Below are 15,159 nucleotides of genomic sequence, written 5' to 3'. Positions count from 1 at the left end.
AAAGGGACCCAAACGCAGAGTCCACAGACCTGCAGTGATCTTTGTGTTCATGTTTAGTTTTGGCTGAGGTGAGCTTTGGCAGCAGGAAGAAAGAACGTGGTTATCACGCAGAGGCGCTCAGACTGTTATTACTGTATAATAACAGTAAAGCCAGCGTGGAAGCACCATGTAATCTTTCTAACGGCCAGCAGGGAGCGATTACTTGCAAAGATGTCAGTCTATAGAAATCTGCATCGACCTATGAGCTGTTAAGACTTTATGGCCTCAGTCGCTGCTTTTGGGTCTTCTTGAATTTGACGTTTATTTAGTAAATTATGATCCTCGTTAGAAAAACGAGGACAAACAAATGCACCCGGTGAAAAACAGGCCTACTTCATGATTGACAGGTCAGTACCTAAAGGGGGTTCAGCGTGACCTTGCCAAAACATTCAGCTCGACATATCAGGACTTAAGGAACAAATGGATGATGTCGACTACATCCATCTTTTACGCACACTTGTGGGCAGAGGTAGAGTTCGTCTGTCTTGGGATGAAATTTGACTGCTTTAAAGATAAGACTGCTGTTATTTATATTTCAGTGTCAACAGACCCCTCGACAAGCGGTACGCGTCATAACTTCCTGCGCTTTACTGCTGGTTATGATTAGAGACGGCTGGAAATGAGGCTCATAAATATGCAGTTATTTCTTAAAACAGCTGGGCATGTAGTTTTCAGCATACGCTACTCCAAAAGGAGGAGCGGATTTGTTTAGAACTACTTTTCAGACGAGGATTAATACATTCTGTGAGTGTAGCATTATTTTAAAATCCTCAAAAGGTTGAAAATTGTGGCTCACTGGTGTGTTTTAGTTTTTAAATCAACAAAAGTCCCACAAATGACTCAAAAGTGATTTGGTTAGTTCAGATTAATGCTTTTGTCTCCTGTGAGTGATGCAGCACAACAACATGTTTAAGCAGGAAGACTTTGTTGCAGTTTTTTGGGGGGGTGGGGGATTGTTTTTTTGTGGGGTTTGCTAAGAGAACTTTCAGCGTTTCCGTTCCTGTAGCTGTTCCTGCAGCCTCACCAGCACCTGCCTCAGTAGGTAAATTACTTTATTTTAAACCTTTTAACTGAATTCATTTTGAATCGAAATTGAGAGAGGAAACATCTAAGCAGTGTAAATGTTTTCCTGTTGTCGTTGCTGCAACTGAAACCACGGCACAGCTCGCTCAGATCATAAATAGCAGCAAATAAAACAACATCAATAGAAAGACTTTAATAGAGAACATCACCTCACCGCCTGCTCTGTCAAGAAAACAGATTTGAAATATAAAAATGTAAACAAACTGGAAGTTTGCCAGAGCAGCCATGTCCAGTGAAATTCAACATCTGGGCCTCACGTCTGACTGCTCAGTTCAATTTTAATCAGGCACTGATTGTTACCTAAAAACACACCAACCACAAATCAGCGTTCAGGTCGAGTAAAAAGAATCCCAGTGAAGTATTTTCAGCTTCAGAGCAGTAAAAAAACAGAATGTATTTCACTATTTTTAGCGACACAATGAGTGGCGGTTAGTTTCTGTACCCAAAGTGCAAGAAGCAGCCGAGGTCAGCGTCAGCTCGAGTTTCCCTGCTCGGATCAAATGAAAACTTTATTCTGTAGTGCACAGCAGGGGCATCCCAGAACCTGCTGCCTCAGCTGGCGTTTATACACATTGAATCACAAACATTTCATTCCAGTTCTTTACAAAAACAGTTGTGTTGGCTTTTATTTGCTTCAAACCTCAGACTTCCTCTGCTGACTCTAGTCAGAGTTCTGAGGTTAAAGGTTAATCTGAGTCTGACAGGACGATGATCTCATCTGGGTCACACTGTGTCGCCACGTTGACCTGCAATCACACAGACAGCAGCATAAAGTATTTACTCTTCTGGAGAAACACTCGGAGTATCAGCAGAATAAAAACATCTTTAAAAACATGTTGATGCTGTTGACAGACGTACCGGTGTGCCCACATCACATGACCAATTTAAGGTGACGTGGCAACAAGACGCACCCTCGCTGAGCCTCAGTTGTTAACTTGTGTTAAAAGTGAAGACTTCAACTACGTTCCAGTTTTTAGTGTTGAGAGGCCAAATAACACCAGAGTTATGATAATTCACGCCATGCTTTTCAACGCCCTTTACTATTCATGGAAAAATTCACCTTGTCAGCCTATCACAAAATTATATGGCAACACACCATTTGGTTGCTTAGTAACAGACGAAGGTTTTGAGAAAATGGCTGCGAGAACAGCAATTTTTGAGATTTGTGGCATTAAGCTCGTTTGGAGTGAAGTGGGGTTTTTTCTGTGTGTCTGTCAAAACAACGACGCAGCTACAGCTGGACAAAAAAAACACCAAAGGCAGCCTTCAATGTAAACACCGTCTCCAGGTGGACAACAGGAGGAGTGATACACATCCTGTTGTCAGGCCTGTGATGTGCCCCTCTGTCTTGTGGGCAACAGGAACTAGTTTTCAGAGTGGCACAAATAATTTGTGTGAACAGATACACACTTCTGAATGTAAGTAGTTGGATAAACCTGTTTACAAAATTTGTAAAAGAAAATTTTTTTTTTTACATGTATGTATATTTAGACTTCAAGCTATAAAAATTATTTGTTAAACATTTAAATATATTTTGCAAAACCTATTTCACTTTTCACCACTTTGAGGTTTTATTTTTGTGTGTTATTTTAGGTCCATTGTGTTGATACAGTTTGTCAAAATGACAAAATAACTGTAAATTCAGACACGTGAGGTGTTTTATTCAAAGTGTCGTCCTCACTGCATCGTTTCTATCCTGAAACTCAGCTCCTCTGGTATGACTCTATTTGCCCCACCTTGTTTTTCTTCGGTGGCGGTGTCGACTGCGAGCTGCTGACCACTTCCTGCGTTGGCGTGTTTGCTCGAGTGGTCTCTGGAGAGTTGCAGGTCACAACGCCCATATCCAGAGGGATGTCCGCATCACTGAGGAGAATGAAAGAGCCAAGATCAACAAACATACAGAGAATAAATGAACCCAGAGAAATAAAACCATGAACTCAAGTTCAAAGAGCTGAAACTACAATTTAAATGAGAGCAGGATTTTCGATAACTGGACATTTTCAAAGAAGTCACACATTTCAATGCAGCCTCGTCTATTAGACACAGTCAGTGAGAGTCTCAGATTATGAAGTGATGAACACAACAGAAATGATCTGGTAACTCTTGATACAAGCAAGAGAAATGATTTTAGAGCTCGTCTTAGGATACCATTATTAATTTCCAGTTCAACTGTTACCTCACTGGTAATTAAACATGAGTGTTTTCACACTGCCACACTTATTCTGAGGTCAAATCACCACCAAGAAGTTTAATTAAGCCTGAATTTCTCATCCTGACACAAATTTGGTTATTTAATTAAAAACTAGTCAAACCTTTCACATTCTGTTTATTAAAACTATTTAAGTTCATCGTATTCAAAAGGTGAAAGGCCTCAGCGTCCCAGTAGACGCACTGATGGTTTCAAATTGAAAATGCTCCGTTGCGTCGATCTTGAACTATCGTGTTCACGCCGCCCGGCAGAGTGGAAACAAAGCCTCATCAGCTTTTCACGGTGGAGGCGTAAAACTGTTCCTCCTGAGAGCAGCAGGCCTCCATGCTGCTCTCCTACAGTTTTAAATATTACTATAAACACATTATAACACCTGCTTCTGCCTTCTGAACAGTTATAAAAGTTACAAAGCTAAAGAGCATCAAATACATTCACATTGACTTTGAGAAATAAGTCATTATTTGTTTGTTTGTATTATTAATTATCTCACAAACACATTTTCATCGTGGACTCCTGACCTCTCAGCGACAGCCTCACCTGTCGTGGATGATTAGGTTCTTTCTACTCTGCGAGTTGCTTTCCTCCCACTTCCTCTTCTGGCTCCTCGTGGTTCTGGGGCTGGGCGGTGGAGACGTGCCATTGCTTGTCTGCGTGCCGCACCTTTCCACGCCGTCTTCTGGCGATGACGGAGATGCTTTCCCATTGGCTGCTGCTGTGAGGCCCGTTTTGCCTTGGTTGTAGTTTGACAGGACGACTGACTCATGACTGGAAGAATCTGCAGGTTCCTGTAAGCTCTTGTGGTCACCATTCGATAACGGCCTCTGGTCATCAGTCTGCATGGGCTCTGATTGGCTGGGGCTTTCTGCGGGGGAGGGGATATCAGACAGCGGCGAGATCTGGGACTTTGTCTCATCAGAAGCAGGACTCGTAACCTGCTCGTCCTCATCTTTCAAGCTTCCTTCTTCGCCTGCAGAAACGTGTGCAATCTGATCATCGTTCTGATCCTCCTTGTTGGTGCCTTCGCTCGCTTGTTCCACCTCGTTAATGTCGTCTTCCTCGTTGTCTTCTTCATCTAAAGAAAGAAGCAAAAAAGGCACATAAATATTTTCTTCTCTTATCTCTGCCCCCTTCATCTGGTCACAGTTTTTGAAATCTGATAACACTTATTTGACTGTATGAATGTATTCGTTGTTTAAAAGGGAGAAAAAAAACAGACTAAATAACAGCCTAAAGGGAAGAAAAACAGTCTTTAATTGAGCCCAATCTGACGGATGAGTTTAAACATTGTCTGTATGAATTCTCTGTGTGTTTATGAGTCACATTAAATTGTTAATCATTCTGTTCAATGATTAAATCATACGTTACACATTATCAGCACAGTGTGGCTAACCTTAGCAGCAGTCCTAGCGGTGACTTAAAATCTCAGAAACTCAGTTATGTTTTCATAAAATAAGAATATTTAGATCCTGGTACAGACCGCAGAGGGCAGTTACCTAGATGCAAACTCCTGTGTTCTATACATGCAGCTTTTGTGGTGAACAATGAAATTAGATTTATATCTAATTTGATGCTTGTCAGCCAATATGTTGCTTCAATATAACCACATTTATTTGGTCTAACCTGGTCCATCCTGCTGAGTGCTGGCCTGGATCTCTTCCTCTATGTCTGGATCTGAGGATTCATCATCTTCATCCTCTTCCTCCTCCTCCTCAGACACGCCATTCATCTCTTCAGTTTCCACTTTTTTTCCTGACGTGTGGCCCTGAAACGCAGCAAAGGAAATTAAACAAGATTCAGAACACAAACACATGGTAAAAGGCCTGAACTTGTATAGAGCTTTACTAGTCCCTAAGGACCCCAAATCACTTTACACTACATCCAGTCACACACACATTCACACACTGGTGATGGCAGCTACATTGTAGCCACAGCCACCCTGGGGCGCACTGACAGAGGCGAGGCTGCCGGACACTGGCGCCACCGGGCCCTCTGACCACCACCAGTAGGCAATGGGTGAAGTGTCTTGCCCAAGGACACAACGACAGAGTCGGGGCTCGAACCGGCAACCTTCCGATTACAAGACAAACTGCCAACTCTTGAGGCACGATCGCACAAACAAGCACAAAACTAAAATCTTTTACAGTCTCATAATTTCAGATTAATATGAGACAAAACTTTTGGGATTAAGTGAAACAAATAAACACTCCAGTTTCTTTGTTTTCCCCCAAACACGACTCACAGGTTTATAAATGTTTTTCTTTGTCACATTACAATTTTTCCTCCCCACTATGTATTTTATATTTCTGAGCCAGCAAATTTTACTGACATTGACAATTTTTTTATTTATTAACTCCAACATACCTCATCAGAACATAAATAAATAGAAAAGGTAAAACCTGAGTTAAATTTTTACTTCTTTACTTTGGTACTTTTACAGTCCTGTGTGATTAAAATACTTTCTTCCTCTGCTTTATAAGATTAAACTGTAAAATATATTGCTATTCAATACACAAGATGTACCACAAATTTTGACCTTAATTCTTTTTAAGAAATAAAGCAGACTGATGTTCAATCAATCAATCAAAATTTATTTATATAGCACATTTTTAAGACCAAAGTACACCAAAGTGCTTTCCGGTAAAATCGCAGTACAAATAAAATCACAATAAAATATAAATTACAAATATATAAAATATAAGATAATTACATAATCTAAATACAGAGCCAGATGTAAATTACCCTAATTCGCCTTAAATGCCAGATCAAACAAATACGTTTTTAAACGTGATTTAAAAGACTGAATGGAATCTGACGCGTGAATATGAAGAGGGAGAGTATTCCATAGCCTGGGTGCAGCAACGGCAAAGGCACGGTCTCCTCTGGTCTTCAGCCGAGACCTAGGTTGCACCAAGAGCAGTTGGCCCGATGATCTTAGTGCTCTCTGAGGGCTGTACAGACAGAGGAGATCAGCTAAGTAGTCAGGTGCCATATTGTTTAAAATTTTATAAGTAAACAATAGAATTTTAAAATCAATTCGATATTTGATAGGAAGCCAGTGTAAATTTTTCAGAACAGGGGTGATAGAGTCAAACTTTCTAGTGCCGGTCAAGAGACGTGCTGCGGCATTCTGGACCAGCTGCAAACGCTGCAGAAGAGAAGATTGTAGACCCAAGTAGAGTGAGTTACAATAGTCCAGTCTTGACGTAATGAAAGCATGAATGAGTTTCTCCATATCTTTGTGTGGTATGTAGGGTTTAGCCTTAGAGATTAGGCGTAGTTGATGAAAGCTAGTTTTTACCACAGTAGAGACCTGTTTGTCAAGTTTGAAGGAACTATCCATGAAAACTCCAAGATTCCTGGCAGTATCAGTAAGGTAGTTAGCAACAGGCCCAAATGTGTCAGTCAATTGTCCCAGAGGCATATTTCGGTCAAAAACAATAATTTCTGTCTTCTTTCCATTTAAAGTAAGAAAGTTACGTGATAACCAGTCCTTGACATCACTCAGACAGTCAAACAGAGGATGTGGTGAGGATAAAGCATCCCCAGTCAGGTGAAGGTAGATTTGAATATCATCAGCGTAACAGTGAAAAGAGACATTGTGTTTTTCAAAAATGGAGCTCAAGGGCAACATATACAGAGAAAACAACACAGGACCCAGTACCGAGCCCTGGGGCACACCACAGCGGAGACGGGCAGAAGAAGAGGAATATTTTCCCATCGTGACGGAGAACGACCTCTCAGAAAAACAGAAAGACATAAAATCTAATGTTTTCACACATAAAAATAAAACCAAACAGCTGTGTGTCAGGTTTATATTGTTGATTGTCATTTATGTTTAGAAATATCTACTCATATATGCTTAGAGTTTTATAATCAATGTCATAGTTAATAGTGTTAATAGTTAATAGTCTGCAAAGACTTGTGTGCATTCCAGAGTGCTCTGGCATTCACACCCACATCCTGGGAGCATGGGGGAGGTTGTACCTTCTTTTATTGTTTTGTGGTAGGATAAACGTAGCTATGTCTGTTTTAGTCTAAGTGCCTTTTGTTTAGATGAACTGCTGGACTTCCAGACCAGCAGGTTTAGGGAAGTCGCTTATCGGGTCACACTCTGACCCCACACACACACACACTTACACAACGCACAGGCAAGGTACTCTTTGTGTGTAGGTAGACGTCATATGTTAATGAACCTATGTATATTCATGTAACCTCAATAAAAGAGCAGTGTTACGGGGGAGCGGACGAGAGCAACTGGGGTCAAGCGAAGGAACGGCGTTTGTCCAGTTCTCTCCCGTGCACGAGGAACATAAAGAACTTTGCCTACTCGTGTCTTACTTTGCTGTGTAATTAAATTGTCTTCAACGTTCCAGCGAATAGGTTTAAGCTACAAACCTATCACTGTGATGATGTTCCTCTGTTACCTCTTTGTCCTTCCTGTCTTTTTGCAGTCGTTTGCTCCTCTCCTTCTCCTCCGTGTCGTCCTGTTTCACAGCGTACTTCTTGATGACCTCCTCCAGGCTAGTTAGAGCAACTTCTCGGTTCGACCGCAGTTTCTTCAGTAGTGATGGGTCCTTCAGAGCCGGGTCTGTGGCTAAAGAGGGAGGCGGAGAGACAAGAGGATGAGAGCAAAAATGTCAGCAGTGAGGAAATGAAAGTGTGGAGCAAACGTTAAAGTAAATTAATGAACAAATATTCATATTTTAATTCAAATCGACGATCAGATTTGTGAGTAGAAACACTTCAGTGTGCAGTCAGACAGTGAAGCCCCGCACGAGCAGCAGCATTTCTCTTTATTATCTTACCAGGCTTATAGGTGTCGGTGAGGCTAGAGCCAAAGTTGTAGACGAGGTCCAGGTGACGGCGGTCCTGTATGCGGCTCCCGGTCTCTCTGAACGCCTCCTGGGCGATCTGGTTTATATGCTTCCTGGTCAAGCAGAGGTTGTGGCGATCGTTGGCACGCAACACCTGCTGGAGGATGTCCTGGTAATCAGGAGGGTTTTGTCGTACCTCGGGACTGTTGATGAAACGCTCGATCTGACAAAGGGAGGAACACAGAGGACAAAACTCGAATGAAAATATAGCTCCATGAAATTAAATAACCACAGATACAAATCTCTTCTGTGTGATCGCTGTGTGTTTCTGCCAGTTTGTGTTTTATAAAGAACTTCAAATAGTTCAGAAACCTCAGACAGAAACCATTAATAGCAGCAAGAAACCAATAATGTTTTTATGCTTGGTCCTGATCTGTGGCCTAATATCTTTTACACTGATGCTCACAGTTAATGTTAAATTAGAAACCTTATCAGTTTAACCAAGAATATTTTAGCAGTAAATCTGAATTAGTCACGAACTAAAATGTAACCCAAATGTTTCATTAGATTATACGACAGCATCAGACCTGAATTAGAATCAAGTTTAAATGCTACAGAGTTCAGAAGAGCTCAAAATAAACAGCAGTCCTGAGAGCACACAGAGCAGAACAGCAAATGTTCAAAGAATGAAGGGAACACTGAATCACTGCAGTGTAAGATCAAGTCATTTAAATTAAGGAATATCAATCAGTCCAGATGTGAATCCATTTCAACTGCTTTATTTCAAATGAAAGTGTCAACCGGAGGACTGGAGAGGCATCTTTTCAGGCAATCGGAAAAATACTAACCGCCATCAGAGCTCCCACTCAGCCTCCTATTAACTTCACCTATTATAAAAATGTTAAAATCCTACGTCACTGCATTCTTAAGTTATAGCATTCATCCCACTGTCTCCAAAGCACTTGCTCAGTGGGTCATATGATTGTTAGGGTTGTCTGTTGTCTTTGTGATTTGGCGCTGTATAAATAAAACTGCTGAACACGCTGACTGAGATGTGAGGGTTTAGGACGTGGTGCCACAGACCGTCTCCTCATCCTTAATGACTTTTCTCTAGTTTTGCTTTTTGTCACTGGTGGCAGCTTGAAGCAGCACCTTCAGGCTGCACAGGCAGTCCAGCTTCTCCATGATGTCACATCCACACATGCAGTCATAAGGAGGTTTGCTTCATCTCCCAGCATAGTTTCAAGTATGGAGGAGATCATGGGAGACGAGCTGTTACATGAGGAGGCCTTAGTGACTTTGTGTTATACCGGGACTATTGGACATCCCCTTGCTTTTTTACTGTCATGTTTTTTCAACAGTGTATAAACACGGCATTGCCTTTGCTGTTTAATGTTTTTTGTTTGATTTTAAGATTTCTTTACAGCCCTTTAATCTTCTGCTGATAATGTCTGCCTGGAATTTTCTACGAGTAAAGCAGCACATAAATGTGAGCATGCGCAGAGACTGAAGTGTAAAACCAGAGTTAACAGGCAAAGTTTAGAACCACAGTCATCATAACTGTATTTGGTTTCAATGAGGCAGTTAATGCAAAAAAAGCCTGGCTCTGTTGCAGATGCGTCTTAATCCACCCCTCGGGTTAGAAAGTAGCCCCAACAACGTGCAGCTCACCCTCCTGTTGATCTCAGGGTAACGAGTGCTTTTGTAGCTGATTCTCTGTTCAATGGCTCGGCCTGTTAGTGTGCTGCAGCCCTTTAGTTCACACAGTTTTTCATAAATCTTCATCATCTGGAAAAAAAGGAGGAGGACACGTGAGGGAGGTGTGAGCAGCTGCCACTCAGGCTGTCGTAAACATTTACATTTTACAGCTTTAATGTCTGTATTAGAGAGTGGAAGCCACCGAGCTGCACCACACTGGAGGCTGACCTTGCGTTTGAGTTTGTGCTCCTGGATGTATAACGAGTCCTCCGCTTCCATGTCAGTGAGACTCAGCTCAGCCTGCTGCAGGCGGCAGATCTCCTCGTTGTACACCTTCAGCAGGTTCTCCAGGTACGCTATCTGAGAGGAACACACAGGACAGACATGAATGATAATTTCCTACAAAAGTGTTAAACCCTTACTGTTGCTGAAAAATAAAAGGAGGGATATTTTATATTTTTAATAGTTTATATTTAATGGCTGCCTTAACCAGTGTGCTTTGATCTGCTTTACTCTTTTTCCCTTTTAAAATGACTGTATTGAAGTCATATTAAAAACACTGAGGCAAATTGTGCTGTGCAAATAAAACTGTATATATAATATACAGTATACAAATAAAACTTTCCAACTTTCCTAATCCACACTAACCTGCTTCCTGGAGGCTCTTTTAGCTTTTCTCTCCTCTTCTCGGTCTGCCTCTCTGTTCTCTTGCTGTCCTGAGGTGGAAGGCTGCTCTTCATCTGCTGCCGGCTGCACACCTTCTTCCTCCTCGTCCAGGTTACCTTTACTCTTGCTTGTACTTTTGAGCGTGACGGAGGTAGACTGAAGATCACTCGACGTTGAGGTAGAAGGCCCATGGTCAACCTTGAAGAGGGTTTGCCTCTTCTTGATGGCATGCTGCTTGAGCACAGTACACAGTTCACTGATGTAGACAAATGTTTTAGAGCGGTTGGCCTGAGCGCGAGTCAAACATCGTCCCAAAGTGTTCCTCAACTCCACTGATGACAGGAAGTCCGGGCAGGCCTTGGAGTGCTTTGTCTGGAGGAAGGTCAAGACCTCCGGGCAGTCCTCTGTGAGGGGCCTGCAGTGCTCCACAAACTGGAGGGAAGAAAACAGAAAAAAAGGATGAGATAAAGTAGAAAGTATGACGGATAAGGAACCAAAGAGAACAACAAGGGAGTGAAAAAGACAGATGTTACAAGACTGGTTTCAGTGCTTTTTTAACACAAACACACATCTGCAGTATAAAGTGGCCCAGGATTGACTTTATAGGGTGTATCTGTATATTTTCAAATAAGTAGGTAATTTAAATGAGGAAGTTTAGATCTAAAGTTTAATATTACATACATATTTAATGCTAGTGGGTATATCCTCTCACAGTACACTCTCCAACTAAATCAACCTCACCCACCCATCAGTTCATTTCTTAAACAAACACAAAAAACCGTCACTATTAATGAGACTGTCATACAAGCCAAATTAAAAATAATAATAATAATTGAATGTTATTTTTATTATAGTTTTTTCTTCTACATTATTTTATTGTTATTTTATTATAGTTGTTGTTTTTTATATATCAAAATGAAATATACAAAAATGGTCTTACCAACTTTCAAATACTAAACGTGTTTTTTTTTAATGACTGTTTTAATAAAATTGTTTTGCACCCAGTGGAGGAGAGCTGTAGGAAGTAATTCGCCTCATGCTGGGATAAACTCCATGGAACAATGTTCTGCAAAACTAGACTGTACTCAGGAATTTGCATTTACTGAATCACTATGAGACAACATATAACAGGTTAACCACCATACAATCCTCTCTTATTCTGAAAGCTGAGTCACTGCTGACCAGCGAACTGTGGACCTTCCTGTGTTTCCCCTGCAGGCTGGTCAGGCCCCCAGTGTGGTAAAGACCACCAGCTGCAGCCTAGAAGAGTGGAGTTGATCTGTTCAATGAGGAACTAACTGATGACACCACTGAGTTTCCCACAGTATTATTTGGGAAACATGGATCATCTCACTTGTTAATTTGATTTAAAAGTCAACATTTAAATATATCATGTTTCAACAATTAGCCTAAAAACACACAGATAAGATTTTAAGTCAATGTCACCCAGACAGAAAAACTGAGCACTTAGAGCAATCTGAAGTCTGATACACATGAAATACTTCTGCATAAATGTCATTATTTTAAGTTCTGGTCATGAACTTTGGAACATCATATAAACTCACCTCAGTGAACAACTTCTGATTCTCTGCCTGCAGACACTGCGTGGTCTTCTTCGCTGTAGCGAAGGGTGACTGGGTAATGTGTGTGGGCACTGGCAGCTGAGCTTTGAGCGGCGAGACATTTTTGGCTTGAAGGTCAGGGCTTGATTTGGAGGCAGAGGAGGAGGGCTGAGGACTCTCTTCTTCTTCGCCTTCCTCATCAAGCACAATGATTTTATCTGCCATCGAGGCAGGAGCCACCGCCATTCAAAACGCCGGCTTTCTAAAATACAAACAGGCAGAATGAGACCAGAACAGGATGACACACAAGCATCAGAACTTCAGTGTTTTCATGATCTGTACAATATTTACATTGGCACAAAAAAAGGTGACAAATTCTGGCCATGTGGGCACTTCTGATTATTTAAATACCAAAGCAGGGACCTGCTCTGTGAACAGAGTTCAACAAACCCAGGATATTTTTATCTGGTTTCAAAGAGAACCAGTTTCAGGTCATATTCACATGAAAGATCTGAAACATAGACAAGTCTAATGACTGCAGAGTGGCTACCTTTACAAACTATGATGTCAGAACACAAAATGAAGAGTAACACACAGTAAGGCTGAAAGCACCACAGCTGCCAGATGAAATTACTGTGTGTCTGTACGAGGAAATGTTTCAAAAGTGCTACATTAATGTGTGGAAAAGTCCTCCAATGTCAAAAAAGTCAATTTAAAGTCAGGAATGAAAGCTGAACACATGCATTTGTGCGCATTAACAAAGCTGTCACTTTCACAGCTCCACCATAAAGACACAGGAGGATCTGAAGTATAATTACAATTTTTTAGTTTGTAAAATAAACACTATAGTGTGCAGATGTGTGTGAGACAGTTTCAGCTGCACCCACATATAAAGGAATGAAATAATTTAAACATTGCTTGCAGTGAAAAGGGAAAAAGCAGGAATAAAGGTGAGTATAAAAATCCATATTTTTTACTGATGCTCACCAGGGCATCAGAATGATGGTCGGTTTGATTGGTCAGTAGGTACTGGTTTTATACATGTATGCTACTCTTCTCTAACACAACCTACTGTGGATCAGCATAGTTACCTGATAATAGATGAAGCACCTCTGGATTAAAAAAACAGTTTAATCTGAGCAAATAGCTTCCTAAAACAGGGGCATGATCACTCAAATTCCCAAGCTGGGTAATGGATTTCTGGAATGACTGCTAAAATACATTCTGTGGCCCTCAGAAGCCTTAGAAGTCTCCAAAGTCATGTCAGTTGACTGCTTTCAACAATGTCCCGTTGCCTAGACAATTCACCTGAGGATGTGTGAACCTGTGATTTGCATGCCACCATTTTCTATCATCAGTTAAACTTCAATAACTGGAAGGCAGGCTCCTGCGTCCATATTACAGCATTAACACAGAAGCATCGACAGTTTGTGAATTTGATGCTTCATTTAGGGCTACAGAAGCCGGCTGATCAGTGTTATCGTTCCGCTGTGTTTACTCGGAAAATAGGAAAACAAACAGGAGATAGCAGTTTCCAAACACATGAAAGTGAAACTAATCACGATGACACAGACAGCACATTACAGGTGGAAAACTTAAGACAAAAGGTTAAATAAAGCACGCCCACGCACACCGTAATAATGCGACAGTAGGATACACACCGACCTGTTCTTTACGAGCCGCTGGAGTTGACAACGAAACAAGAAAACGTTGCACCGCCGCAGGACATCACAACACTCCAGTTACTTAGCTGACGTTAGCTCTGGAGGCTAGTTAGCATTAGGACTTTTCTAAGTAAAAAAATAACCTGCCAGAAAAAAAGTCGAGTTACGCTCTCATCGCCTCGTGAACCGGGTAAACAAACCCGAGATAACCTCTAATCTCGTTCGTTTTTATCAGACTGGATCTTCTTCATCAAAACAATGCCCCTTCACTTAGCTGTGCTATCGAATCGAGATCGAAAATGTACCCGCTAAACTCCGCTCAACATCAACGCCTCTGATTGGACGACAGATTCGTGACGATGAGTAATGCCATTTCCCATTGGACAGCTGCTGACGTGTACCGTTGATGTCAATTTTTATTACTATTATTATTATTTCTTTGAATGTACCTAATTGACTTTATAAAGCTTCTTTAATTGTTTTACATTTAGTACTTTTATATTTTGAACTTTTATCAGATTTACCGTTATTTTGTGTTTAAGTTCAATGTGAGATTCAGAATGGTGAAGAAAGATGGTTTAAGCTACTTTCGACGTCGTAGGGGGTTATAGCCAGTCTGACTCTGAATATTTTAGAAAATGCTGATCTGCTTGGATTTTACCACACTGCTTTACCAAACTACACAGCAGAAGATTGGAAAAACGTTTTCTGCTCTGACAAGTCTTGATTTGTGCTGTAACATTCAGATGGTAGGATCAGAATTTAGAGTAAACAACATCAAAGTATGGATCATCCTGTCTGTCTACAGTTCGGGCTGGTGATGGGGTATAATTTTCCTGATGAACCTCAGGCCCCTTGTTACAAAGTATTGTTTAGACACCATAGGCTCCCTGAGTATTGTTGCTAACCATGTCCATCCCTTTGTTACCAGTGTACCCATTTTTAAATGGCTGGTTCCAGCAGACTTATGCACTATGTCATAAAGCTCAAAACATTGCAAACTGGTTTCTTGTACATGAGGATAAGTTTACTGTACATGAATGGCCTCCACAGTCACCAAGTTGCAATCGAATAGAGCAATTCTGGGATGTAGCAGAACGAGAGAGACATGCCATGGAAACTGTGTGATTCTAAATGTAAATATGGACCAGAATCTCCAAAGAATATTTGCAGCACCTTATTGAATCTATTCCATGTAGAATTAAAGCAGCTCTGAGGACAAAAAAGTATTTAACCCAGTATTATTAAGGTGTACCTAATGAAGTGACCAGTAAGTGTGAGTGAATGTGTGGTTTAAAGCGTGTATAAGAGCAGAGTGTTAAACAAGAAGAGGACTTATTTGGTGTGTTTCAAGAGATTTTTTTTATTTAATTAAAATTCAGAGTCCATTTAAATCATTTGCTAATTTAAAATCTTCCTTACAG

General features: G+C 41.0%; 1 protein-coding gene across 3 annotated transcripts; it reads right to left on the bottom strand.

Moving 5' to 3' along the window:
- Positions 1 to 1,594: 1,594 nt before the first annotated feature.
- Positions 1,595 to 14,113, bottom strand: LOC113014708 (death domain-associated protein 6-like). 3 transcript variants are annotated; one of them, XM_026156405.1, is made up of 12 exons: positions 13,737 to 14,112; positions 12,521 to 12,536; positions 12,075 to 12,322; positions 10,492 to 10,941; positions 10,072 to 10,203; positions 9,817 to 9,933; positions 8,137 to 8,368; positions 7,756 to 7,925; positions 4,952 to 5,093; positions 3,869 to 4,403; positions 2,859 to 2,985; positions 1,595 to 1,868 (listed from the first exon to the last, which is right to left on the bottom strand). In XM_026156405.1, exons 3-12 carry the CDS (start codon positions 12,315 to 12,317, stop codon positions 1,809 to 1,811), a joined length of 2,208 nt encoding a protein of 735 aa, XP_026012190.1. In that variant the 5' UTR covers positions 12,318 to 12,322; positions 12,521 to 12,536; positions 13,737 to 14,112; the 3' UTR covers positions 1,595 to 1,808. The 3 variants fall into 3 exon arrangements, with proteins under 3 accessions (XP_026012190.1, XP_026012189.1, XP_026012188.1); XM_026156404.1 differs by lacking the exon at positions 12,521 to 12,536 and having other exon boundaries at positions 12,075 to 12,333; positions 13,733 to 14,113; XM_026156403.1 differs by lacking the exon at positions 12,521 to 12,536 and having other exon boundaries at positions 12,075 to 12,333.
- Positions 14,114 to 15,159: the final 1,046 nt, after the last annotated feature.

Source organism: Astatotilapia calliptera, chromosome 22, assembly GCF_900246225.1.
Source record: "Astatotilapia calliptera chromosome 22, fAstCal1.2, whole genome shotgun sequence".
Taxonomy (NCBI): Eukaryota; Metazoa; Chordata; class Actinopteri; order Cichliformes; family Cichlidae; genus Astatotilapia; species Astatotilapia calliptera.
This window is presented reverse-complemented; position numbering and strand designations above follow the sequence as displayed.

Excerpts from the sequence above, each read along its gene's own strand:
- LOC113014708 (XM_026156404.1), bottom strand. The coding sequence starts at position 12,317 with ATGGCGGTGGCTCCTGCCTCGATGGCAGATAAAATCATTGTGCTTGAT. Across the intron at positions 10,204-10,491 it reads AAAGAGCCTCCAGGAAGCAG|ATAGCGTACCTGGAGAACCT; the intron begins GTTAGTGTGGAT and ends TGTTCCTCTCAG. Across the intron at positions 5,094-7,755 it reads AAGACAGGAAGGACAAAGAG|GGCCACACGTCAGGAAAAAA; the intron begins GTAACAGAGGAA and ends GCTGCGTTTCAG.